This window comes from Anarhichas minor, unplaced genomic scaffold (genome assembly GCF_050575085.1).
Source record: "Anarhichas minor isolate MPS153535 unplaced genomic scaffold, ASM5057508v1 ptg000004l, whole genome shotgun sequence".
In the NCBI taxonomy this organism is placed as follows: Eukaryota; Metazoa; Chordata; class Actinopteri; order Perciformes; family Anarhichadidae; genus Anarhichas; species Anarhichas minor.
This window is the reverse complement of record NW_027466450.1, coordinates 9,670,240-9,695,958: the sequence shown is the minus strand read 5'-3', so window position 1 is coordinate 9,695,958 and position 25,719 is coordinate 9,670,240. Positions and strand designations below refer to the sequence as shown.

General features: G+C 42.1%; 1 protein-coding gene across 1 annotated transcript in view; it reads right to left on the bottom strand.

Annotated features, from left to right (window-relative positions):
• erbb4b (erb-b2 receptor tyrosine kinase 4b) overlaps positions 1–24,099 on the bottom strand; it is a 259,023-nt gene extending 234,924 nt beyond the window's left edge. Inside the window, exon 1 of the mRNA XM_076108782.1 lies at positions 24,021–24,099. Coding sequence (XP_075964897.1) covers positions 24,021–24,099 — 79 coding nt within the window. The remainder of the gene's footprint in view (positions 1–24,020) is intronic.
• Positions 24,100–25,719: the final 1,620 nt, after the last annotated feature.

The window sequence follows — 25,719 nt, the reverse complement described above, 5'->3', positions numbered from 1 at the left end:
GGATGCAAATTAAATTCAAAAAGACAGGGATAACAAGTTTGAAGTAAGAATGAAAGTGGGCAATACTGTGAGGAAATATTACTAACACAGGGCAGGCAAGGAGAGGAACTGCGGGATCCAGAAGGCTTTGATTTTCATAGGACAGTGCAAAGTAACCAAAAGCTATTTTGGACATGTTGTGCACAAATGTATTCACATACTCTCTCTCTCTCTCTTACTGTCTCCCTGACTCTTCACTTCAAATATATTTGAAACGTATTTGCAAGTCATCAAAGTTATTACATTCAACCTGATACTGCAGCTTCAACTATCATATTCAAGGCTGGCGGGCCTCGTGGATTACTGATGTCAACCTCAGTACAGTCCATTTAAAATTTGAATGAAGTCACAAGCACTGTCCAGATTACACTGTAATGTAGTAGACTGTAAACAGAGCAAAATAGTTTGGGCTTTTCATTACCGGGTAAGGAAAAGCATGTGAAAACTATGAAATGTTATAGTAATAGCAGTTTTAAGATACGGGCTCCATAACATACAGCAAAGTCCTGAACATTAACATGACTTGGCATAAACTGCAGAGGCCAAGGTATCCCTCTTTTTGGTTGGTTTCTAGTATGACAATGCAGAATCCTACACATTCCCATAATGTTTAGTTCAGCAAAGTATTCACTTTTGCTTTGGTGAAACTCTTTACACAGTGCAAGAAACGACAACTCCAAAGATGTATCAAGAGACAAGTGGACAAGAAAAAAAACAACTCTTCTAATCTCAAGAGTTGTTTCGATAGATTAAAGAGGGACAGAGTGTAACAGGGCAATGACTTTCAATGAAAGACACAAGATTGAATCTAACCAGTTACTTGTTGGACCTGCTCAAACATGTTCAAGTGGAATTATCAGTCTGTCACATGACAGCAGGTGCTGTACAGCCGGCTTCACAGGTGTAACTGGTTGGTCCAGGCTTTGCAAGTGGGACTGATGCTTAGGAATGATAATGCTTTGACAAAAAAACTCAACCAGCTGACAGCTACTGGCAACTTGCAGCATCTGTGAATTCCTCTGTTACATTTGATTCCCCCGTCATCATAATACTATAGGTATTACTTTATTATACAGTCCACGGTTCATGTCCAATGCCATGGGCACAGAGACAGAGGAGGAAGCACTGCAGTGTTCCGCTTATGTTACGAGGTAAATAGTGAAGGCATGGCAACACAGGTAATGTTTTAATTAGTTAGGACATGGACTGGGGCCGGAACATGGATCAGGGGCAAAACAACCACAACAAATGTGATTCAAAACATAAAATAAATAGATCTAAATAATACAATGACAGTAAATCTGAGCCAGTAATCAGTAAATACAGAATTAAATTGGAAGCCAGTCAGTGTGATGATGTCCCTTTATTTGCTGGAGAAAACAGAGACATCCAAAACGTCAGAAAAACACTAAGGGACTCAACAACACTTTTGTATTGTATAAACACTGATCAGGCCCTGGCAGTTGAGCGGGCAAAATATGATTAGCTGTGCTTGTAGTTCAAAGGCCCAGCACACATTGTAGTTGCTCTGTGCATATCTGCACCTTCACAGCTGTGTTTTTAAAGATAACCGCCATATTCAACGCGTGCTGCACAGAAATACCATTTATTCAGTGTAATGAGAAGATATTAAAGAGAACATTAGAAGCCACAAAAACAGAAGGACACAGAAGAAGAGAATGAGAAAAGAAATAATGAGAAAAGATAGAATAAAGAGAAAAAGACGAAGACATTAAGCCCATGAAAGGGAGTTTCTTTTTTTTTCATGAAATGTCATTAGCAACTTTTTTTTCTGTCCCGAAAGTGTCCGACACTCATCAGACATTGCGGCGTCTAACTATGGAGCAATTTATTACATTTCTTTCCCAAAGCGTAATTACTAGAAATTACTGTATTAAACCAACAGAATATTCACTTAGGTCCTTGATGTAGACACTGACAGATCCTCAAAGGTAATTTGGTATGAAAAGCAAGAGGACCTGAGTGTGCCTGCTAAGGATGCTATCCAAAGAAGTGGATCATCCCCAAGACTTCGAGTGGACCACGGACCTGAATAGTAAAATGTCAAAATTGGCTAATCTCTAAATAAAGGTTCTGGACAGTGTAAATATCAGAGGTTCAACCTACAGCAAAAACGTTATAAATCAAAAATATGTTGACGGTGAGCAGAGCATATAGTGAAATAAATAAAAATAAATAAATAAATGTATTATGATGGAGACTTAATATGTTGTGAAATGTGTCCTGAATGTAATTTACAAGCCACAAACTGCCATTACATTTGTCTCAAAATAGCCCACACTGGTCTGGCACCAGTGCTCACTCTACAGCCTCACCTCGCTCTGTCTCTCAACTAGTATACAAATCACATTAATAAATAATTATAAATAAATCAAAACATGATTCAGTCATTAACAAATTAACATTGAATTATGTCGATTCCCATTAGTGGAAAGGGCCTTGAAAGTTGCATGTGGAACTCCATCAAACTGGCCATATTTAAAATTCACAGACAAACTAATCAGCAAAACACTTTGCCATATATGAGATTCCTATTGGTTTTTTTAAAAGCATCCATTGTTCCTGGAATAATTTGTGTTTACTGTTTAATATGTGTTGTTGTCTTTTAAATGTAGATTTCATACAGATTTTGGCAATTATTCCTTCCCAAACTAAAATTGGTTTGTAAAGGTGAAACAGTGATCAGTCCTTTTGAATCCTGCACCCTGATAGACGATACCGATATTCAGCCAAATGAGCTCAACCTCGCTAAGAAAGAAAGAAATTGTAAAATTCTTAAAAATGTACAAAACTTCAGGAGAGATTTTCATTTGCCCTAGACTGCCTGGTAAGTGAATGAGTAAATGAATGAATGAATAAATAAATGTGGAATGTTTAAATAGAGCTCCTAAATTTGTAACCAGACTGGAGTTTAGTTACAGTGTGTTCCCTTGGAGCAGATATTTGACAGTCAGACTAGAGGAAGATGAATGAGATTTGTCTTCTCTGACTACACGTCTTGCCAGCCCTCAGTAAGCATTCTCCCCTGGTATCCTTCCTCTCTCCTTCCTATGGTTTTCAGTACCTCAGTCCTTCCTCTCCCTCACTGTGAACAGTATCCACCTGAGAAGGGGGTGCTGGTTGTGGCATTTAGGAAATAGCTGCTTACCTCCCACTTCCCTCACCCTGTGCCTATTACAGTGATTATCAGTACTGTCAGTCAGAAGAACCCCCGCACCAGCACCCCTGTCCCATCCTTCTGTGGCCTGGAGGGCTGCGCTGCGATAGACGGATCCAGCGTTCCCCTGAGATAGAGGGAAACGAAGGGAGATGGTGGCAGGAAGAGGAAGCTTTTAAACACCTCAACAGGACAGAAACGCAGCGAGGGAGGAGGAGAAAGGAGCTGTCATTGCCGCTCTCTGCTGATATTCTCCTGGGTAATGCATACGAGGTCCATTGAGCACTGGAAGAAAAGGTGGTGATCCATGTTGGACTGTATGGAGAGAGCAAGTACTCGGACACCGTGAGCAACTATTTCACGTCATGCTTGTTTTATTTTCTTTTTTGCTTCTACACATGTGCAAACTTGTATCAATACAGTTTTAACCACACTGTCTTTGCCTGTCGCTCAACTGCATTAGAAGATGCAGCAGCCATCTTCCTGATCACCCCACCAGACCTGCCCGACCAAATGCCACCAAAAACAGAGTCGACATCCCCAGGACGAGCGCCAAGATGAGACCTAAGCTAACCCAGCCAGGACCCTAAGGCTATTTCGCCACCCAGCCCGCTTCAGGCTGATGTCTGGCAGCAGGAAAATAAGAAGTAAGGCTTCAGGTCAACCCAGCAACAAGATATTGGTGACTGTTGTGCCCACATCTCTACAGAGACCTGGCTCCATCGTGGCATCCCGTATCAAGCTGCACTCGACGAGCGTACCTCAGCACAGAGTGGATGAAAGGGTGGACTCCGTGTTTACATCAATGATTCTTGGTTCTCAAACAAAGTCAAAGTCAATGGACAATGTTTCCGGCTGGCTAAATTGTTTGGCCAGAGAATTCTCAGTGCCTTTTTGCTGCTGCTGTTTACATTCTTACTATACTAATGCAAATTCAAAAAAGTAATAAACTACTGCTTTTTTTTGTCATGTTTTTCTTGTGTAGCTTAAATGGACTAGGTGATAAAAAAAAAAAATGATATCACACATTTCCTCCATACGTGTACGACTCAATTGGTATTCCGGACACATTTCATGAAGCAGTGTGTGCTGAAGGAGAGCAAGGAGCTCAGTCAAAAACAACTCTGAACAAAGAAAGTTGAAAATGACTGCCAGAGGAGTAATCAGCCTAACTCTGTCCTTTTTTTTTTTTTACAAATTAAAAGCGGTTGTATAAAGAAATAATCTGAAATATGTGCATTAGAAAGAAACAAGTGATATGATCTCTGCTGAAGTGATCTTGTATAACATGTTATGATTGCACAGAGAGAGCACCGGGTGGTGAAAGCACAGTTGGGCCTAAATGTCATATTCAATAACATTATACTGTATGTTTACAGAGATCATCAGGCTTAGAACTATCTTGTCATGCCCTTCAAAAATGTATTATTCAAAAATCAAAAACACCTTTTTACATTTCTTTTAAAAATATTGGTATTACATAAATGTAAAAATAATTGCTGTCTGCAGAGCGAATGTTTATTTTTTGATATGGACATCACAGTAGCATTATAATTGTAACATACATGTATGCACAAGGACCAGATGCACTGTGTTAGTGTTTGTAGCGAAATTTACAACACAGGTCCACCTTGGACCTTTTGTATGCATTAGCTTTTAGGTTTAAAACATATTCAAACATCACGAAGAGGGGAAAAAAAGCTGCTGCGCTGTCTTTTAAAGCATGTGCTTCAGTGCATCATTAACCCATGTCCCTGGACCAGGGACTTAGAATCATCAGTTTATTTTTGCTAAAATAAAAGGGCCACCCCAAAACCTTTGATCCTTTGTTCTGCTTATGCCATTAGTGTGGAGAGCCACACACCGTGGCTCTCTGCAAGGGGTTTGTTAGATCTAGCTAACGAGTAAGGCTCAGGTAGTCCTAATAGAATCTTTCCTGCTCTTATCTGTATTGACTTCAAACAGCGTGGAATGAAAACAATCTGGGTCTGACTTTGAGGGTGAGGTTGAAGAATACTTATGGGCTTGGGCTTTTCTACAGGCTGGGCTACCAAGTTCTGACTACATTGTGGCAGATCAAAGTTAATTCCCCTCTTAATTAAGCTGAAATTGGATGAGAACAGTCAGAGACTAGCTTTTGTTTTCCTTTGTGCCGGCAAATATTGCGAGCTGCATATCAGAATGAGCGTGTGCATGTGTGTGCATGTGTGTGCATGAGGCAATGATTTCCTTTGTTCCCACAACCATAGGTGTTAGTGCATATATGCCTCCTTGCATGTGTGTGTGCATATCCTTGTCAGCGCACGTGTGTGTTAGTGCTGGTTTTTGTCTCTCTCTCCTGACGGCCAATCTGCCTGCATGTGGCCCGGCGTAAGCACAGCGGTGCTCCGTAATGAGACTCCTTCTGCCGCTCTCTTTTTCATGGCCATGTCCATGTGTTGTGATGCTAATGAGCCCTCGCTACCACAAACACCCCCTCTAATTGTCCTCTTTGATCTACCACTAATTCTGCTAATTAGGAGCCCAACTTTCAAAGTTAAACGTTTTGCTTCCACCTTCAAGTGTGGCCCTGCATATATATGTGTGTGTGTGTGTGTGTGTGTGTGTGTGTGTGTGTGTGTGTGTGTGTGTGTGCACGCACAAGGGAATACAAAATAAAATGGCATAAAGGGGAAGGAAATTGTCATCCTTTTTTTCCACCCCAATCCATCCCTCTGTGAACTGGGCCTGGGTTATGTTGGGTGAATTTGGTTGCAGGGCATTCAATGAGAACGTGATCACGTGGCATGCACTTTCATTACATTATCTACATGATGAGCAAACACTCAAACAGACATATACACACACACACACACACACACACACACACACACACACGGGATAATATATCTGCAAACAAATACTGTATCATGCTCCAAACGGATGTAAAAGCAAAAAGCTGTCTTCAGCACAAATTACCACAGATGCCTCAGTTTGCAACGGTGTGACTGTGCACACATCCGTACATGCACAAACACTGTATGAGAATGCTCAGTTCAGAGACATGAGCACTGACGCAATCAGAAGGACACATCCAGCAAAGCATCTTCTTTGCCTACCAATTTGTTCGCTCTGCCATCTCACGCATTGCACAATTAAGCAATAAGCTGTACAAACGCTCTAAAATGAGCACAATTACACCATGAGAAATCAGATTAAGGTATTTTTGCTATATAAAATGTTCTAAAGATCCTCTGTTTAATCCTTTGAGAATCCAAGGAAAACCAACTGTTTTCTTAAAATGTTCCCTTTAATAATTTTAGCACTCTGCTAATAGGTGTGTATATTTGTATCCTTAAACATGCGGTCAAAGATAGCATCTCTAACAGATTTCACAGACATTTTAAAATTATTTTAATTAATGAGGCCTGGGAGGTGTGCTGTGCAGGAATTTCGGGTACAACCACAAATAGCTCTACCGTTTGTCTGGTCAAGTTGCTTTCATGGTTCCAGTGAAAGCAACTTGGGCTGCTCTCACACAGCAACTGACCAGCTACTCATAGTCTACTGTACTTATTCTCAAACTCACTGACCACAAACATACTGTATATAACCATTGAACCATATAACCGATCACACAACATACTGCTGCATTTGTGTGACAAAATGTGTTTGGATGAAGAGTCAGAATGAGTAGGATTTGTTGGTTGCAGTTTGGAAACAACATTTTAAAGTCGGCCTCTCCTCCCTCCCTCAATGACAATTGAGATGCTCACCAGTGGGTGAAAGCCCACCCCAGACCCACTCTCATTTTGCAACAAGCTTTGTTCGCTTGTTTTGCCTTGCTATATTTTTTGGGCGCTTTTTCCACCGTTTCCGCAGCTTCCTCCGTACGTGCTCACGATCTGACACCTGGTTACTACATTTTTATAGAGGCTGACGCCCAGAAATGTCCCGAACAAAGCGAAATGAAAAGAAAAGAGTAAACACAGGCAGCAGGCTGGGTCAGAAACCTCAACACACATAGTGGGGAATAAATGATTGGGAGGGATTATATCTTTATGAGTCTATGCATTGTTTTTTTTAGGAAATCCTACTCATTGGGCCTTTAATTAAGGAAAGTACAGAGACATCTAAACTGCATTTAGTGGTGGGCCAAATTAAGTTGTTTACACTTAATTAAAAGGGAATCCTAAAGAACCCAAGTGGCCCCAACCGGCATCCAGTGTCACAAATGGACTCAGCTTTATTGGTTCCTGCAAGTAATCAATATCAATCACGGGTTAAAAAAAAAAAAAGTATTAAGACTTCCCCTGACTATAAACAGCCCCATGGTCCCTTCTCATTCCTATCAAACTGAATTGTGATTAGCTAAAGGCACCAGATAAAGCAAGATGAGCAATTAATAGTGTTGTCAGCCCACTGAAAGAATTCCGGCTGCATTTCATCAGCCCATCGATTGTTAGTTACAATAAAGAGGATTTTTTTTCTCTTTGAAACAACAAGCACTAAAAGGTGGAGTCTGCACTTCTCGAGAATGATTGTTGATTTTGAACTCAACACCCGAACCAATACACACCTTCTGTCAGTGCCAAAATGACCATCCCTCTCACTCCCTTGCCTTTGTCTTTATACATCAATGGCCTTTCCCCTGTCCTGGCTGGAATAGTATTGTGGGGCTCAGTCCCAGCCACTTTGTTTGTTTTCCATTTACAGAGCCAGGGTTGTGTATGAACACCAGACTTTTTTCACCGCGGAACAGACAGCTAGTGGACCATGAGTAGATATTCACTGAATTCGACAAAAAGTGTATTGGATTAGAATTGCAGATCCACCTTGACACCGTTATATTTTATGATGTTCAAACAAGAACAAGAAAGTGAAGGAAGCGAGCTGACTTAATTTAATTGCAATGCCTCTCAACAACACGTGCACAACTGGGGAAAACAAATCCACGCAACTCGTCCGAGAGGTTGAAGCGACACTAGAATAATAGAAAATAGACATGGCTTAGGAATGTTGGAGGGAGTCAATATCTTTGCAGATTTGAGAATGCTAATAATGTGGAGAGGAGAGGAGGAGAGCAGCCTGACACAGCACAGCCAGGGGATCCTATGCCAATCGGAGCATGGCCTTTTAGCCGAGTGCTCTGTCAGAGATGCCAGTTTGACGGACGATGCCGGACCAAGTGACATTTCTCCAGGGTAGGAGTGAGGGGACAAAAGCGTTAGACATCTCAGGTTGTTAAAGAGAAAGAGAGTAAAAAGCACAGAAAATCATCCATAAGCTTAAAGGGGTGAGGGTAAGATGGCTATTTCTGAGTCCATTTGTGTGTCCCGGTGTGAACTAAATTGCCCTTCTCTTGTGGAAGTACAGCAATTTTACAGAATTTTTTCTCGAGCAGTAGATTTGAGTGCTTGAGTGCTTTTAAACTGCACTCAAGTACATTATTATGATTATCATTATTATTATAAGTGTCTTTGTTATTTTTACATTTAAAAAGCTTAAATGTCAATTACATTCTTACAGCTTCACATCAAATCTGAAGGTATACAATTTAAACTACCGTAGATCAATACTAAGTGCAAATCTGTACTGTATGTAATGGATGGATTTAAAATATAGCAGAGAGTACTGATGAACTTCAGCCAAAATATGCTTCCTAATAGTAAAATGACTGACAGTACAAAAAGAGAGTAAACGATTGCGACTCAATTCAAACAGGCTTCATTCATTGCTATTCAAGCCTGTTTTTCCTTATTTCTGGCAACGCGGTTGAATTCAGCGCATTTTACCTGCGAGGGTGTTAAACAAACAAGAGAGGAGATCAGAGGTCAGGGGAGGGGAAGGGAGAGCGTGTTTGTTGGCTCGGAGCTCATTAGCATCACGCCCATTAGCGTTCTGCCAGCTTCGCTGCCCCTCTCCGTCACTCAATCCTCTGAGACAGACTGGCTGTCAGTGCAGAGAGGCGGCCAACATGCCCCACAGAACAAACACACCCACTGCCGATTTTTACTCAGTCTTTATTTATCCATTTGCTGCCTGTCTTGCTGCTTGTGTCTCAAGTATAAAGGACAGGTGAAACAGATGAGAGAAGTATTGTAGCAAGACACACTTTGTAATTGTAAACATTCGTTGTTAAAGAAATCAACCACAATCCTGGATTGGAAGGTCCTTAAAGGAATACCTCACCCCCAAAATGTGTACATCAATTACCCACCCTGTATTACCCCCACGTTGACTTAAAACAAAGTTTTCTTTACGAACTCAAGGTATTGTAAAATGGAGTAACTGACATGCAAATGGTCAATATGGGTTAAAATACTCATTTAACATGAACGTGGTTTATAATGATTTAGCAGACTGACTTCCATAATTATTTTTGAAGAATACATTTCCAATTCAGTAGTCATAATTTATATTTCCTCTCCTTTTTGCCTATTTTTGCCACGTGATTATGGAAATCTTGACTTTCTGGCACTCTCGGTTCTTCACAATCACCCCATAACCACCACATGCCCGGCAGCAGAAATGGATTGTTTTGGTTTTTGCAGTGTGAATGGTGAGCTTTAAGAAGCCCTGTCTTCAGCTCTTCACTCATCTCTTTGTATTCAATAGATCCATTAAATTAAACCACATGCATGCCAATCTATGTTTTGTTACTTACAATAGCATAGTTTTGCCTATGCTGCTTTTCTATGTTTCCTCCTCAATCATTTATTTCTTCCTCTTTTATTCATTACCTATCTGCTGATCACATTATCATGATAGGGTTTTAGAAAACGGTCTCTAATATTATCTTACCATATTTTTCCCTCTGTAATGTTTGTCTGTTGTAGCTCGTAATTTCTTGGATAATAGCATGAAGCCTCCTTCATTTTTTTTTTCACACCTACCCTCCCTCCCTCCCTCTCTCCAATGGCTAACCTCTGATCTTTTTATCAATGACTCCCTCTCTCTCTCCATGTTCAGATGGGCTAATGATAATGCTTGTTCCTATTACAGTTATTTAGTTAGGGAAAACGCTGGGGCAGATGATGGGTGGGGAGAGGAGGAGGAGACATGACAATTCATCCTATGGACCTTTCCCTTCCTGGCAGCCGATCTGATGTCTGGGGCCAAATCACACGTAACCTGTATGTAATGTGTGTACCGTTCATGTGTAGTCAGTGGTTTGTATGTGCGTGTACAGAAACATATGTACAAAGCTGATGTGCATAAGACTCCAAACAATGGACAACGCTGTGGTCAGTAGAATGTAAGTACACTATCCCTGTTCAATACTTCCCTTTTCTCAGTGTTAACTGCAGAGTTGTGATTTCCACAGCAGAAGGAGATGGCAGGGGAATAAAGGTAAGAAACAGGCACTGGCATGGAAGAGTGAGATCTGTGCTCTGGTTGGCTACAGCCTCCTGTTTTCATCCGAGAGGATTTTTTCAGAGGACGGACGGCCTACCTTACACCAGATGGCTACAAAGAACCAGCAGACCAGTAACAAATCTGCTGAATAAGTAGAGATATATACTGCATCAGGCCAAGTTTGTGGACAACCATAGAAGGTTCAGGAGATAGGAGTATTTCAAATGATTTTTTTACAGGCGCAAGCTACATAGAGTTTACTGGCTCTTGAAACAGGTTGGACTAGTTGGACTGTTTGTTGAGTATGAGTAGCTCACAACAACACTAAAAAGTCATTTAAATGATGCAATTAAAAAGTCTAACTTCTCTGCTACGCACACATTTATGCACAACCTGCTTCACTAACTTCATCACGTCTTGATTATTAGCAGTGTATATGTGTGTGTCTTGGTTGGCATAAGGCAGAAAGTCAGCCTAGCCTGCCGGGCCCCCGTGGGCCCTCAGTATTTGAGTCTCCATTAGGCTGATAAGGTTTGGCAGCTGAAGTTGCTGGAGTTATTGTTGAGCTTCAAAGCTCCTCATGGCTAGGCCTAATTAAACCTAGACCTCAGCCCTAATTTAAAGATAATTAGCTGTAGGGGTTAGCTACCACCACCAAAGGCTGAGATGAGTGTTGTGTAATATGGGTAGTACTGCATGTTAAATGGTAGCTTTTCAGTGTCAGACCAGCTGAATGAAATGCAAATACCGTCAGCAATTTAGAGGATGTTTTTACCCAAAGCGGTTTGCAGTGTCATAGGTGCACACAAGTGTTCACACAATGGAAACTGAATCTCTAACTAAGTGAGGAGAAAAGATGTCTGCCTACTGAGCTACAAGATTAAATAGTGTGTCCCTCTGAGACATGCTGGATCATTCCGAGTAAAGTTCTCCAACGAGTAACTACTAAATGAAAATGACTTGAACTCTCCTATTCATCATTCATGGAACCCATTAATACAGTGGTTGCCAGAGTTTGTGCATTTGTAACATACAAAGAAACTGTTGCTGTTATGCGATAAACTGTCCGATCCTTGGGACCGACCCTATGTTTTTCCCATTAAGCTATACTGACAGCTTGACATTTCCCAGGGTAGAGGGCTCTGATTCAGGTATGTTTTATTCATCCTATTGACTTCACATTGCTGCCAAGCCAGACAGTGAGCAAAAAGCCTGAAGTGTGGTAGGCGGCTGTGAGAGGGAGAACAGCAGATACCTGTTGTCGTTGTGTTTACCGCTCACATAGCCAGACACAGCTGGGTGACACATACACAATATATACTCATCGCCATGCAGACAGAGATTGGGAGATATCGCCTGCACTGAGAGGACGAAACTGAATATTTACTGGGAGGACATGAGGTAGGCAGGTCTGGGGAAGAGGAGGAATTACATCCCTCAAGGGGTTTTGTACCTTGCTACATCGTGCCTTAAGAAGAGAAACTAAACTTGAAAAGGCATCTCCATCTCTTCCTTTTGGCCTTCTGGCCACATAAAGCTGAGAGAGTTTTTCTCACTCGAAAACGGAGGTGTTCTTAATGGTCTCCGGATTGTGTAAAGCTGAAAACGCCAGCTCTGTGTTTTTAGATACCGCTGGGAACTGTGTGGCGGTAAAATGTGCAAGCTATACGTTGCCTCAAACTCTTTCTGTGATGACTTATTCTTAATGTCAGAAAAGCCAATCACACAACACACTTTTAGCCTGTGTATTGGGACATTTTTTAATTCCCGATACAGCTGTGTAGCATAACGTATTGGTGGAATTTATGACACATGATCTAATCATGTTTAATGCTTGGAACACCTGGCCAATCAGTGCAAGAGGTGGTCTCGCTTGCTAGATTGTCTGCTTAAGGAGACATTTAAATATTATTTTAGCGGAGATTTTTACAAAAATAAATAAATAAAATGGAAGGATGTTGTTTTCATGCGTATACAATGGCCAGCATGGGAATAATTAAAAAAGCACCTGAAGATGAGGCAGCAAACAAAGTTGTAAAGCCCAAAAATGATTGCCTAATGCAGAAACACTAGTGACAAAAACTGCCCTATTTGGTCTCACTGAAAGGAATACACTTGCAAAATAAGATTGTTTGTCATTAAAAATAAAGATAGCTCCGCAATATTATTCATGCTTCCATCATCTTGTCCAGCAGGCTGCTATTTTAAACCTGCATCAATTTATTTGGTTACGATATGATGTTGGGCATTTTTATGCATTGTTGGGTGGTAAACTTTCCCCTGTACCATCTGTGCTCTCCCAATATCCATTTTTATTTATGAATTATAATGATGAAAAAAAAAAAAGGTCACTGCGTGGATTAGGAACAGTGACGGAAAAAAAGAAAACATCTGAGATGTGCTTCTTCTAATCAGATATGTTTTTCCCAGGTCTGACTTGTTGAATCCTGGAGAGGCACATCCCTATATACAGACAATGTTCATGAGACAAGTGCGTGCCTCATCTCCAGGCGTGTCACGTGGGGGTTAGGAGCCGGGAGCCACGGCGGGAGCCTCCTCCAGGACAAAGCACTTGGAGCAGCGAGACACTGTGGGCCTTGTTCCCCTTTGCCTGGCTCTATGTCAATTGAGTGTTTGCTTACCGAGAAGACCAGGACCCCCCTGGAGGGGAACACAGAACACAGCCTCAGCTCATTCAAATCAGAGACGTACACACACTGGACTTACTGTAGGTTATATTTATGATTAGAAAATGCCTATTTCTATATCAATGAACGCAACAATATCTACAGCTCATGTGTCACTGCTTAAGGAGGAGAGGTAGCCTTGAGGTTGAAGAGGAGGATCAACAACAGATTTATATACTTATTTTATTTTTATGCTTTCTATTTTGAATAAAGCCCTGTTTGTTTATGTGCTGCATATAGGGTACAGGCACCAGTGTAATGACAATGGCATCTATAAATGCAATTTAAAATGCCTTGATCCCCTTTAGAACTTATACTGTATGAACAGAAAAACCCCTACAACCCTAATTGCTTTGAAGCCATTTGAAATGCTCAATGAAAAATGCACTGGATTTTAGCCACAAACAGTGAGCTGAGTTAATGTGCTCTAATTCCATCAGAAAAAAAAAAGTCTACATTTTGCACTCAGCGATGAGGTTCATTATTGAAACCCATTACCTTTAGTACACATTCAGTTGAAATCACATTTGTTCATTACATCCTGGCCATAGCGGAAAAGCCAAAGGGTGATGCAATGGAAAACTGAGAACAGGTGCACCGTTTGAGGAAGAGCTTACTCACCCTGGCAACCCTGGCAAGCCATGATGGTCAACAGTGTCGAGTACACCCTGTTTCCTTTCTTTGTCTTTTACTTTCCCTGTCTGCCTCTCCCCAGCGTCACGCTAAATCTCACCAGTGTCCTTGCTCGCGCCCTCGGGTGAACCGGGCCATGTCAAACCTGAATCCATCAATCACTCAGTGCCAGCAGAAATGGAGGGATGAGGGCAGGGAAGAAGGGAGGGGCAGTAAGGGTGAATTATAGCCACCAGTCCACCCTCTCTCACCTCATTTTTCCTCTCGTCCCACCTCCCCGTCTCCCACAACAGCCGCAAGAAAGTCTTACAGAGTTTGGAGACAGCTGTCAGGTCACAAGAGGGACTCTCAACTCATTAAAATCAAGAGGTTCACAGACCTATACAAACGTCTGAGGAGAGGAGATGAGGACAAGGAGGAAAGAGGAGAGGGAAGGAGAGACGACCAAAATAAAGCGACAAGAAGAAAGTCAAGGGGATCAGGGACAACGAGGGGGAAAGTGGACATGAGAAAAGGAAAAAAAAAAGATGAGAGAAGGAAGGAGGACAAGGAGGAGGACACAAGCTAAGCCATGAGAACAGAGGCAAAAAGAAAGAGGTGAGAAGACGCTACGGGTGAGCCTGTCAGCAGGTCTGTGTTGTATGTGTGTGTTCTGTGCAGAATGAAGTGTCTCTGTCAGAGCCCCAGCTCCCCCACTGGGACATTGCTGATTAATTGTCCGTCCAGCTCCTGTGATAGCGACCACTTTCACCAAGACTCCCTAGACACCCAAGCATGTCCCATCCTCGCTGAAAGACACCTCTCCTCCGGTGTGCCCTGCTGCCTGCCTGCTCTTCTCTGGCTAAAATTAGGAGAGTTCTCTCTTTTGCCTCCCATCCCTTCTCTTTTTTCGTTTTACCCTGGCTGCTACAAATAATCTTACATCAGCACCCCATTCACCTTGCCATCGGGGGATAATGTCTCTCTGTCGGGGAGAGGTTTTGGAACAGAGGCAGGGGGGCTTAAAACCGCATGATATACAGTGTTCCCCCCTGTGTGTTTACATGAGCAGCAGTGACTGGCTGAGATAAAGCACCCCTGTCTCAGGTAAACAGTCTAGCACAGCGGGGCGAAATGGCAGGGTTGACTTTGGTCCTGGGTTGCACTTAGTCAGCTCCTCTCACGTTTGACATACACTCCCATCCCACCCACCCATCCCATCACAAACGCACCACCACACGCACACACACGATGTAAAGCTTGCCGTTACAGTTCTCTAATACCGTATGTCTGAATTTGCTTAATAAAGATCGACACAAGTATTGAACTCACAATATTGTCTGCCACTACCTGTTTCATTGATTAAAATAACAGTTTCCTTAAGGTTTGAACATTGTTGGAAATTGGGATGATGTACACAGTGAGCTAAATGTAGGTCTAGTTGTTTTTAGACACTTTAATGCTGAAAAGTTACATCACTTTTTAGACATTCTCATTAAGCTACGATTTCTTTTTTTTTTGCACAATGGTTTACTTTTACCAACTGTGCATAAATTCAAAATAAATCTGCTTTTCTACACTATGAGCAGTAACTGTCATACTCAGCATTGTCCTCTTTCTTCCCCTCCCTCTCTGCCAAGGTGCAGAACCGTGGCATCCATCCGGACGATTATATAGCCAGCCCCCAAAAGCAGCCAAGGTCAATTGCCTTTCCTGCTCCTCTCATCCTGTGCTTTATGTACCTTCACATCCAGGGAAAGAGAGCTGCGCTATTTCTGCTCTGCTGCAAGGTGACTGCGCCTTTACACCAGCGACAGCCACCCTAATACAAGCTAAGAATCCTTTCATGTTGAAGGAAATTGTAAACAAATTTACTCACATAAAATCCAAATCACAACCATACAAAATGATTCCTTCTGTAGCTATGAATGAGAGTATCTTTGACTGATGTTAAAGGGGCATAAATTATCTTAATGTGGTGTATGACAAAGCTGCTGATCAATACTCACAACTCAATGATTATTCTACTGAAATGCCTGTATGTTCAGGATCCTACTCTCTGGATAAAAATCAATAACCTAATAAAAAAAAAAGAGTTCTGTGAAATCAACTGATATTTTAGTATTTATACAGTAACTCCAGAGGGTGGTACGCCTGTAAGAGATTTTAAAGCAAAATTAAGCACACAAAAAAAGATGATCACATGTATTATCAGAATAAATGTAACGTCTAACGTGTGTTAGGAATTGACTACTGACTACTAATATTAATCCTGATGGCAGTACAGTAAGATTATCCATCATATAACCTTTCAGTTTCTTCATTCCCTATCACATGTTTTTTTTTTTAAAGTGAGCATGTTTGGTGCAGCCATTTTTCATCCATGCATAGATAAACGGTTCCCTGTACAGTCTGAATATCTCCCTCTCTCTCTCTCTCACTCCCAGATGTCTCCTTACAGCTGCCATGAATGACTGCAAACTCATTTATTACAGGTCACAAACGCCAAGTGCTTCATTTAAAAGGACGCCACCCTCCCTCTCCTCTAACACAAGTGAAAAATCGACCTGCAAGAATAGCATACAGGGCACACCGCTCCATTAGCACTAAACGGAGGCAAGCAGCGCCCAAAAGATAGGAACCGGGGGGTTTGGGCAATGGGGGCAAAACAGAAAGACAGAAGGGATAGCTTCGTTTCGCATGTCATTCTGCCGGAGCTATCATAACGACTGTGTGCACCGCAACAGCAATTTACAGTAGCCCCTTTAACACAGAGATTCCGCCGATTTGCCGGCTTTGCTTTTCACACTGAACCAAACAACGGCATCACGGGAGCAAAAGAGGCATGACATTGAACACAACAGCATCTGCGTTCCGCCTACCCGACTGTCCCTTTTCACACAGACGTCGGCTCGGCAATGTGACTACCCCCTGTGCAGGCTCAGCGGCGGAACAGCTCTGTCCCCCGATTCCACCTCTGTACCTTTCATACAGAACAGTCCGGCCTTGAACAGGCCTTGTCAAAGGGCCAAGTAACTACATTCCAATGCAAAAGTCCCAAGGAAAAGTATATACTAAAATGTAACATTACATTGTGAGTTCTTGGCACGAAAGAAAATGGCAATTCTTACTACATTTGTACAGACCGACTAGTTTAAATAAATGTTTGGTGTGTTTGAATTTATAAAAAAAATGGACTTTGAACCTTAACCCCCAAGCCTGTTTTGTATTTATTCAGGCACACAAATCAAAGATTTTGCGTGAAGCGCGTGTTCCGCCGGCCATATCCGATATCACTCAAAGCCTGTCTGTAATTACATTGTAAATGCAGATTAGCTATGAATATTTTATAAGGGGATTACTAAAAGAGGAAAGAGACAGAGAGGGAGAGAGTTGAGAGAAATCAGCCCTTTAACACCCACATACAGAACTGCATGAAAAGCTTGTTTGAAGGTGGAGCTAGTCTTTCATGCCCAAGTTGTCAGCCTATTATCATCCTTTCATATGTTTGCCACCATTATTAACTTTGCGCAGGAATAGAAAAAAATTCACAAAAAAAGCGAGAATAAAACACATCACTCCAATATGTCAGGCTGTCGCTTCAGAGAGAGAAAGAAAACAGGCAGACCAACTCTTATCATTGGACTCCTTTTCTGAAACGCGGCGGTAATGAGTGTGTCTTAACAAAGATTAGCCATAATTTCCATTGTCATTATAATGCTACCACATTATGCGGAGGCTTACAAAGCCACGGATGAAGACAGAGGGTGGGTGGAGGAAGAGGAAAAAGCAGACACTGGAGCAGAGAGGGAGAGTCTCTGGAGCTCGGTTAGTCTGTCAGTCACCCTCTATCCCTCCAACCATGCAGCCATGCAAACACTGACAGACACAGTCGGCGCACACATCAACACACATGCAGTATATGCGCATGTTTTCCCAGACCCTTTGTCACTACATTTTGAAGCCCTCAAAATTTGGTTGTCAAAGGGGTCAGTGGCTGACAGCCTTCTGCAGCCCTTCAGGAAGATGCGGAGGACAGACGGAGCCTATTGTGAGAAGAGGAGCAGCGACAACAAAGGGGATCAGAAGTCACAAAAAAACAGACAGACATACATGATGCGTTCAGACTCCCGACATCTACATTGTCTATAGCGAACATAGGAGCGAGGGTTTAAAAGGCCTGAATCTCGCTCATTTGCCTTATACCTCTTAGACCGATGGCCCGGGGTGAAGGCAGCATGTGTGCGTGGGTAAGTGTGCAATGAGTGTGTTCACCAACGTGTGAGGCACGCTGGCACCAGTCCACACTGACACACAACTTTATGTGAATCCTGTCAAAAAACAGTCTGTTTTCATTTTGCGTCCGTAGCTATACCTATAAAAATGAATGCGTTGTCATTTGTAGATATCCCACGAAATCATTTCAAATGCTATTATGAAGCAGGAAGTATAAAGATCTCAAAAAACACACAAGGCGCTAGGGGCGGAGGGGAGGTAGATGGGTCAAACAACCAACAAACGGTCTTTCATCCAAAAGACTGCTGTTCATTCCCCGTGTGAAACGAGAAGTCAACATTAATGTATTTGTTAAATAACCCAAACCGTCTTTTCCTAAACCTAACTAAGTTGTTTCCTGTGAAGACGAGAGTTGATTTTGAAAAGACTGCATGTAAGGAGCGGAAATTGACACGTGTTGCGGAACTTGAGGAGTAACTTTTTCGTAAAATAGCGTACAAACTGGTGTATGAGGATACATTGAAAATGTTTAATAAAAAATGTTGCAACAACTGTTTCTTTAATATCTAGCAAAAACACAAATTTGAATGTCATCATTTATCTCTCTGAGAAAAGCTGTGCGAAACTGAGATAGGGTAAGGTTCTAGTCATTGTTTTACTTGCTTACTGTCTGAGTCAACATTTTGTGCCATTTTTTACCATTTCAAAAATTTTCTTTTTTTCTTTTCTTTTTGAACAAATAACTTATTTAGCCCGACAGACTTCAGCCTTGCAGCAGAGGTGACTGTAGATGAAACCGCTTCGTTTAGCCTCTTTTCTTTGACTGTTGTTTGTGTCGATCCCATTTCAACACACTCAGAAAGGCTGAATGGTAGCAGAAGTCCTGAGAATTGTATTGTTTTGTCATGCTGCAAGCCCTCCTCGGTGGCCCTAAATGCACATTTGCCAACTGAATAGATTTCCCCGCATCTGAAACTCAAGTCCCTGATCTGTCTAAACTAGCTGTGGTATATTGTCAAAGATATTGCTTGTGTTTGTGTATCTGACCGTTTTTGTTTTTTTGCACTACCTTTTTAATGAAGGTCTTTGGATGCTGTGTATTCAGCACTCAGGGCCTGTGTTGCACAGAGGCTATCAGTATTTCTATTTGCGTGTCTCTCTCTTGCTCCTTTCCCTTTCATTCTCTTGCACACAAAAACTCAAAGCTCGCTCAATTTACAGCAAGCAAAAAGAGAAACCATAAAAAGCAGAGAAACGTAGAGGCAGTGAAAAACAGCATAAAGCATTCCGTTTTGAACGGAACCTATCAAATCTGCAGGAAACTAATTGCTTGTAAAGCACGCTTCAAACATAGAATTTGCATTTTAAATACACACATGAAAAACAGCTGGTCAAGTCAAGCATGTACAGACATGCGTGATGCTTCAATCCAATTACGACATCCTTCACAAAAAGGACATTTATTAGCCGAGCCGATCGTGATGCATGGCAAAGCACATGCACATGTATGGTGCATTCATATCTGCAGGTGATAAATGAGGGCGCAGTGCTTGTAAAGGTCACACGGGATACGATCCAATCATTTCTGCTGGCTGCAGACAGTCTGACTGGTTATGAGCCCATCAACAAGTCAAAACTGGAAAACAATGTCTGCAGTTGTGTCTTCAGAATGAAAAAAAGAATAATGATACAATCCCCTTTGTCATCCTAAATAAAGACATATGTGGTAATTGAATACATTTTTAAAGAATTTGATACAGATATAATAGACATAAGTCCCTGTGGAGATGTTTAAAGAATATTACAGTAATATCATAGCAGAATAAAAAACACCATTATGGACAATAAGGTCATAGACTCACTTTTGAGTGGGTCACTGTACAACACTTTCAGTCCCAGAGTGATTTTTCATGAGGGACTCTTGGGCCGCATTGTGGGTACTACACATGTATTATTGATGCCAGCGGTTCAAAAGTGATTCGTTTGTTGAGAAGTGTAGAGATTTATAGGAAACTTAATGGTTTCCACTCTTCTCACAATGAAACTACAGTCTAGATTACACAAACAGAAGGTTTTTTATTCTTTATCTGACGATAGGGTGAAATCCCCAGGAGAGGAAAGCACTATAAAAATGGTTAGAATTTCTTTTTAGCAGCAAATGTCTTCAGGCTATTTTTTATTTTTTTTGGCTGTCAGTAACTTATGGCAAGGTACGGGCAATAGGACAGTGTTGGTATGCATTTTAGTTTTTATCATTGTCACTTACTGAAAGGAAAAATCAACAAACACTCACCAGGAAGGAGGAAACAATAATACCATTATCTACATCTGAAAACACTTCTTGACGATTTATAAAAGCAATCCAGGAAGATTTAGATTGCATTAGTTTCACAGATTTCTCCATAAAGCGGATCGATGGCCTTAAGTTGGTCCTCATCTCTCACCCCGACAGGCACAGAGGAGATAAAAGCACAAAGGTTCACATTCCTTTATCCAACAAATGGAAGTGGATCACCACCTAATCAAAGACTGCCATTCTTCTAATAAAAAAGCCTGATGGCGGTGGAGGGTCAAAGCTCCTTTATCAGGCGACAGCAGGCTAAGATATGACTGCAAGAGGGCTTTTGTGGAGAAGCGGAGCCGTGTGGGCCGCTAAATATGACACCATTCTTTCCCATATGCTTCAGACTGGAAGAAAAATAAATACATAACAAAGAACAGTGTACGAAGAGTGCAAAAAGTGCAAAAGAGAAGAAGAAAATCCTCCTTTTTAGGAGAGTCTCTCTGCGTGCCTCACTCGACCCCTTGTAAACATTCTGTCATGCTTCACTGTGGAACTGCACTGTCCATTTCAGTCCAATAAACAGCGGGGCCTCTATAAAATCAAGGATGCGCTAAAGAGTAGCCATCAAACTATCGTTCAACAATTAAGTTTTAGAAGGCAGTCCGTCCCTCTTTCGAGTACAATCCTTAACAATCAAACTCAATTTTCAGTCAGAGCAAAGGGGAAACTGCTGAGAGAGCTGTAAAAAAAGGTCATTTAAGGATGTTCATCTACATGCTAATTGAAAACCCACTCCATGCATACACAGTTGCGTTCGGAACAGATGACTTCCCTGTGCTCCTGCGCACAAAACCTATGAATATTCATAAACACAAATAGAGTTTTGGAATGTGGCCATATGGTTCAGAATCGGCAGCTGTATGTATTCCCCCACCTCTATCTTCCAGCTCCAGTACTGCTGCAGTCAAATGAAAGAGCGGTTCGGGGACTGGAACACTCACATCTTGCAGACATGGGTCCTGCTGTCATGTGAGCCCCTTAACTCCAGTTTAGGTGATTGTGGTGTTCGATTTAAGGATTGCAGGATTCTCCTGGGAAAGTTACAGAACGCGAAAGCCCCTCGGAAATATACAAAAACGTGTGTTGGTCTAGAACGGCCCTGATTTTCACAGTTGCTGAAAGGTGGCATCTTGATGGTAAAATATTTGTAACACTGAGGAATGGAGTATTACGTTTTAAATGACTCCTTAAGAGAGATTAGGTTGCATCAGTAAAACTTATAGAGAAAGCAATGGCGCAATAAGTGCGTGTTTTTGTTTTTTTAAGTTGCCTGCTTCATGGAAATCCCTGTAGAGCATGCACGCAAAAGCGAATCCAACACAGGCAGACAACTATACTCGTTCGCGCGCGCTCGTGCACACACTACAAACACATTATATTACGTTGCCTTTCTCTGCCTTTCCTACTCACATGCAGCACTTAACCCACGTGTAGGCTACGACCATACGTGCATGATCCGCTCTTTTTACGTTAGTCTCCGACTCTCTTTTGTGCTCCTTTACCTTCCACGTCCACGTTTTAGAAGAGTTCAGAGCTCCACCAGGGTACGCGACCAGCCTGTGGCAACTGTCACCACTGTTGATCGCCGTGCTGGATTGTCCCGTTTCCAAGAAATTCATCTGGGAAGTTATTGAAACACAGGCAGTCCTACAGGGAATCGTTTGATTGTCTATTTGTTCTGATAGAATGAAATCTGTTGTTTTTTTTTAACAGTATACCGCTTGTTTGGACAAACACTGCAAAACAACATTCTTGACAAATCGAAACTTACTCAAATGACGGATTTTTTTTTTTCTAATCTGCCCAAAATGACCCTCAAATCTAAAACCAAATTGTTTCGTTAATTAGACGCCATTTCCATCGCACAACGTCTGTGGCAAATAATGCATGCTCTTTTTTATGGAACGGAACGAGTGAGGGATGATTCATTTGACTTTCTCATCATTTTCACATAGAGAAATGTTACGTGCATAAAATGACAGGAGGACACGCATCCCACCTAGTCCCTCTCGAAACCGCATCCAACCTTTAATTCATCTGTTCCTTTTGGGGCTCTACTGGAATCAGATCGTATTGACCATGTTACAGATGTGGGTCCGCGCATTACGCTTTCACTGGTAATAAGATCAAATGTCTGCATTGAAAAATATGTCTCAAAATATGTCTTCACGTCAAACAATGTGCTGATGTACCTAAAACTGTTGGGAAAACAGTTTCACTTATTTAAGATGTTTAAACATTAAAACCAGGTGCAATGGGACAGAACCATCCACTCGTAAAATAAAAAAAAGAAATGTGACACCGTATGAATATATGATCTCACATTCATTGAAGATTTTCAACACTTGCTTGAACAGTTTAATTCAACGACTTTTAAGACGATGTTGAGATATTACGCTATGATTGGGTGCAATCTGTATGCACTGGGTGTAAAGACCATCGATACAAACCAGGGAAAGAACGAAAGAATGGATAAAGGAAGCGAACGTGTGTGAATTATGGACATGTTATTTACAAGCCCTTCGATCTCTCTCTCTCTCTCTCTCTCTCTCTCTCTCTCTCTCACACACACACACACGCACACACACACAGACGGTGAGCGCACCTAGCTCCCCTGTGCGTAAAGAGCGCCGCTGCACTGTACACACGGTACTGCCACTGTCAGTGAGAAAGTCCTGTGCGCTACAGCGCGGATTGTCAAACTGTGGTCCACGGAATCCCCGAAGGGACTCACTATAAAATGGGGAATAATGTAATTTCAGGGTAATCCGCTTCGCTTTGATCCCGTTTTCAGAATGCAAATGGCTGAATGTCCACCACTGTTATCACCGTTTGCTCAGGTGAGAGAGGATCAGTACGAAAAGACAACAATAGACTATTTCCAAGCCAGTCCCTGCAGGACATTCAATTTAAAGTAGTTGATCAAATTGACGGACGCACCGATATTCAAAATAAATATAAAAAAACCGATGCAGGAGTTACATTATATTATTCCTATACTGATTTTGCTTTTGATCAGGGAAAGGACACAGGCAAGAGGGAACTTTTGAAACACAGTCGAGCATTAGACAGCCTGTTTAGCCACAGGAGGGAAGACAAGAGCACAGTAGCCTGTTGTAAAGCGAGGCTGTCACTCCTCCGTGTTTGTCCACACCGTGTGTGAAGGACACGTGCAATTGGACAATAAATGCTCTCCGTTCCCCTCTCAAATTCAACAGTGCCGCTCTGTGCACGAAGAAGACAGCGCAAGTCCCTGGCATTGATTCATTCAGCTCATCACAACAGATATGTCCCGCTACAACCTGCCATCTGCTCAAACCAGCACCTGTGTTTCAGCATGCGCGCTCTCTCTGCGTGCACGTCAGTCCATTTTAGACGCTTCTTAACATTATGATGCTGACTGATAGTTGAAATGACAGCAGGAGGCGGGAGGAACACCCTATGTAACATGCATGAAAACAACAACAGTAAAGGGAAAAGTGTGCTCCACGGATAGTAACTATGCCACTGCGCTCAGCGCGCGCAGAGCAGCTCCACGGACACACAGAACTGCGCACCGTGGAGCACACGGATGCCGTCCACTCACCTGATTGCGAAGAGCTCGACCCGAACAAGAGGCAAGTCAGGAGAAAGCCGAAGCAACACGGGACAGTCGTTGGTTTCATTGTTGTGCTTGGCGAGTATCTCCTTTAAATTCACATGTCCAGCAGCGTATCCTTTTTGTCAGAAAGGATGAATCGTTTGCGTTTGACGCCTCTTCAGCTTGTGAGTTTTGGGGACTTTAGTCGCTCTTGACTAAGTTTACAATTTGTCCGACAGTCTTCCGTCTCGCCTCTCGGTGCCTGCAGGCCAAATTAGTGACTGACGTGAGAGCACAAAGAGTCGAATGTTAAGTTTCCTACGCGCACTGTAAAGCTTGTCTAAACAGTATAAAGCACTACTCGTGCCATTACTCCCCGACTTGGATACAGTATGCAGCTGTAGACTCGTATTCTCCAGACACACCTCCGAGCCCCTGAACCCCGCCTACTGGCTCTGTGATTGGCACAGGTGCACGACAGTCACCCGAAACCCCGCCAGCCACAACTCCTGAAGCGCTGCCATTGGTTGACACGGGATGCCCAAACCCCATGAATTTGTGCGTCGGCTCCGTTGCACCTGTCACACCGAACACAGCAGAGATGAATGCTGCGAGAAGGATTAGTAGGTGTAATGGGTGAAACAGAGCTGCATATGACTTATAGGTGGCTTTCATGCGCTTTGGAAGATAGTATCCATATCCGATAAGATATAGTCTCATATTGGAGGTGTTGTTGATTTAATACTGAACTGAGCTGCCAGCACTGTACTCTGGGAGTGCAGGGAGAGTGATGCCCATGTTAGAATACATTTTATTATTATCAGTGTTATAGTGAATTAAACTGTCATTTTGCTGTTGATCCTGTGATTCTGAATATTTGTTTCTTATATCTGCTGTTTTCATGGTTTCATCTAAAGCAAACATATCCATTTTTCCTCAGTTATCAGAGTTCATTACTGTTGAAGGCGATATCTCTCTGTATATTCAGGGTAATCATTTCCCCAGGGGTGGCTCAGTGTAAATGACACAAATAAAACGTTTAGATCGTGATAGTATTGTGCTCACTGAGCTATTTGTAATCGTTTGAAAGCAGTGACTTTGCGGTGACAGAAAAATAACTAAGACAATGGGAGCATAGGAAACAATGTGACTAAAGGTTATTATTTTCGGAACCAGCTGCTGCCTGCTTTTACACTTTAAGAGAAGGGTGAACACCTCCTGGGGTTACAATATGCCCACACATCTGGACAGAAATCCTGCACTCTGACTGTCCTTCTACCCTAAGTCCTCTCAACATACCCCCCCCCCCCCCCCCCACACACACACACACACACCCCCACCCCACACACACCACACCACACACAAAGGCTTTAAATACGTTTTCGTGTTTATCTTATGCTAGGTTTATCAGTAAGGTGAATCAAGTGCCATTGACTGTAATATATATATTTATTAGATGAATGAATTTAACATCTTTATTTATTTGGGTTAAAGAAGTGCATGATTATGATAATAGATAGCACCATAACATGTACCATGCAGGCAACTCTTATCATAGGGTGTTTTAAGGCTCAAAAGTGTAATGTTTGTGCTCTCCTGCAAGTGGTTGTTGTATTATAATTTATTATGACTGGAGGAGGCAATGTACCTTTCTTTTGATTTTCCATTCCATCGAAGTATATGCCTGAGCAATAATCGACTCAAG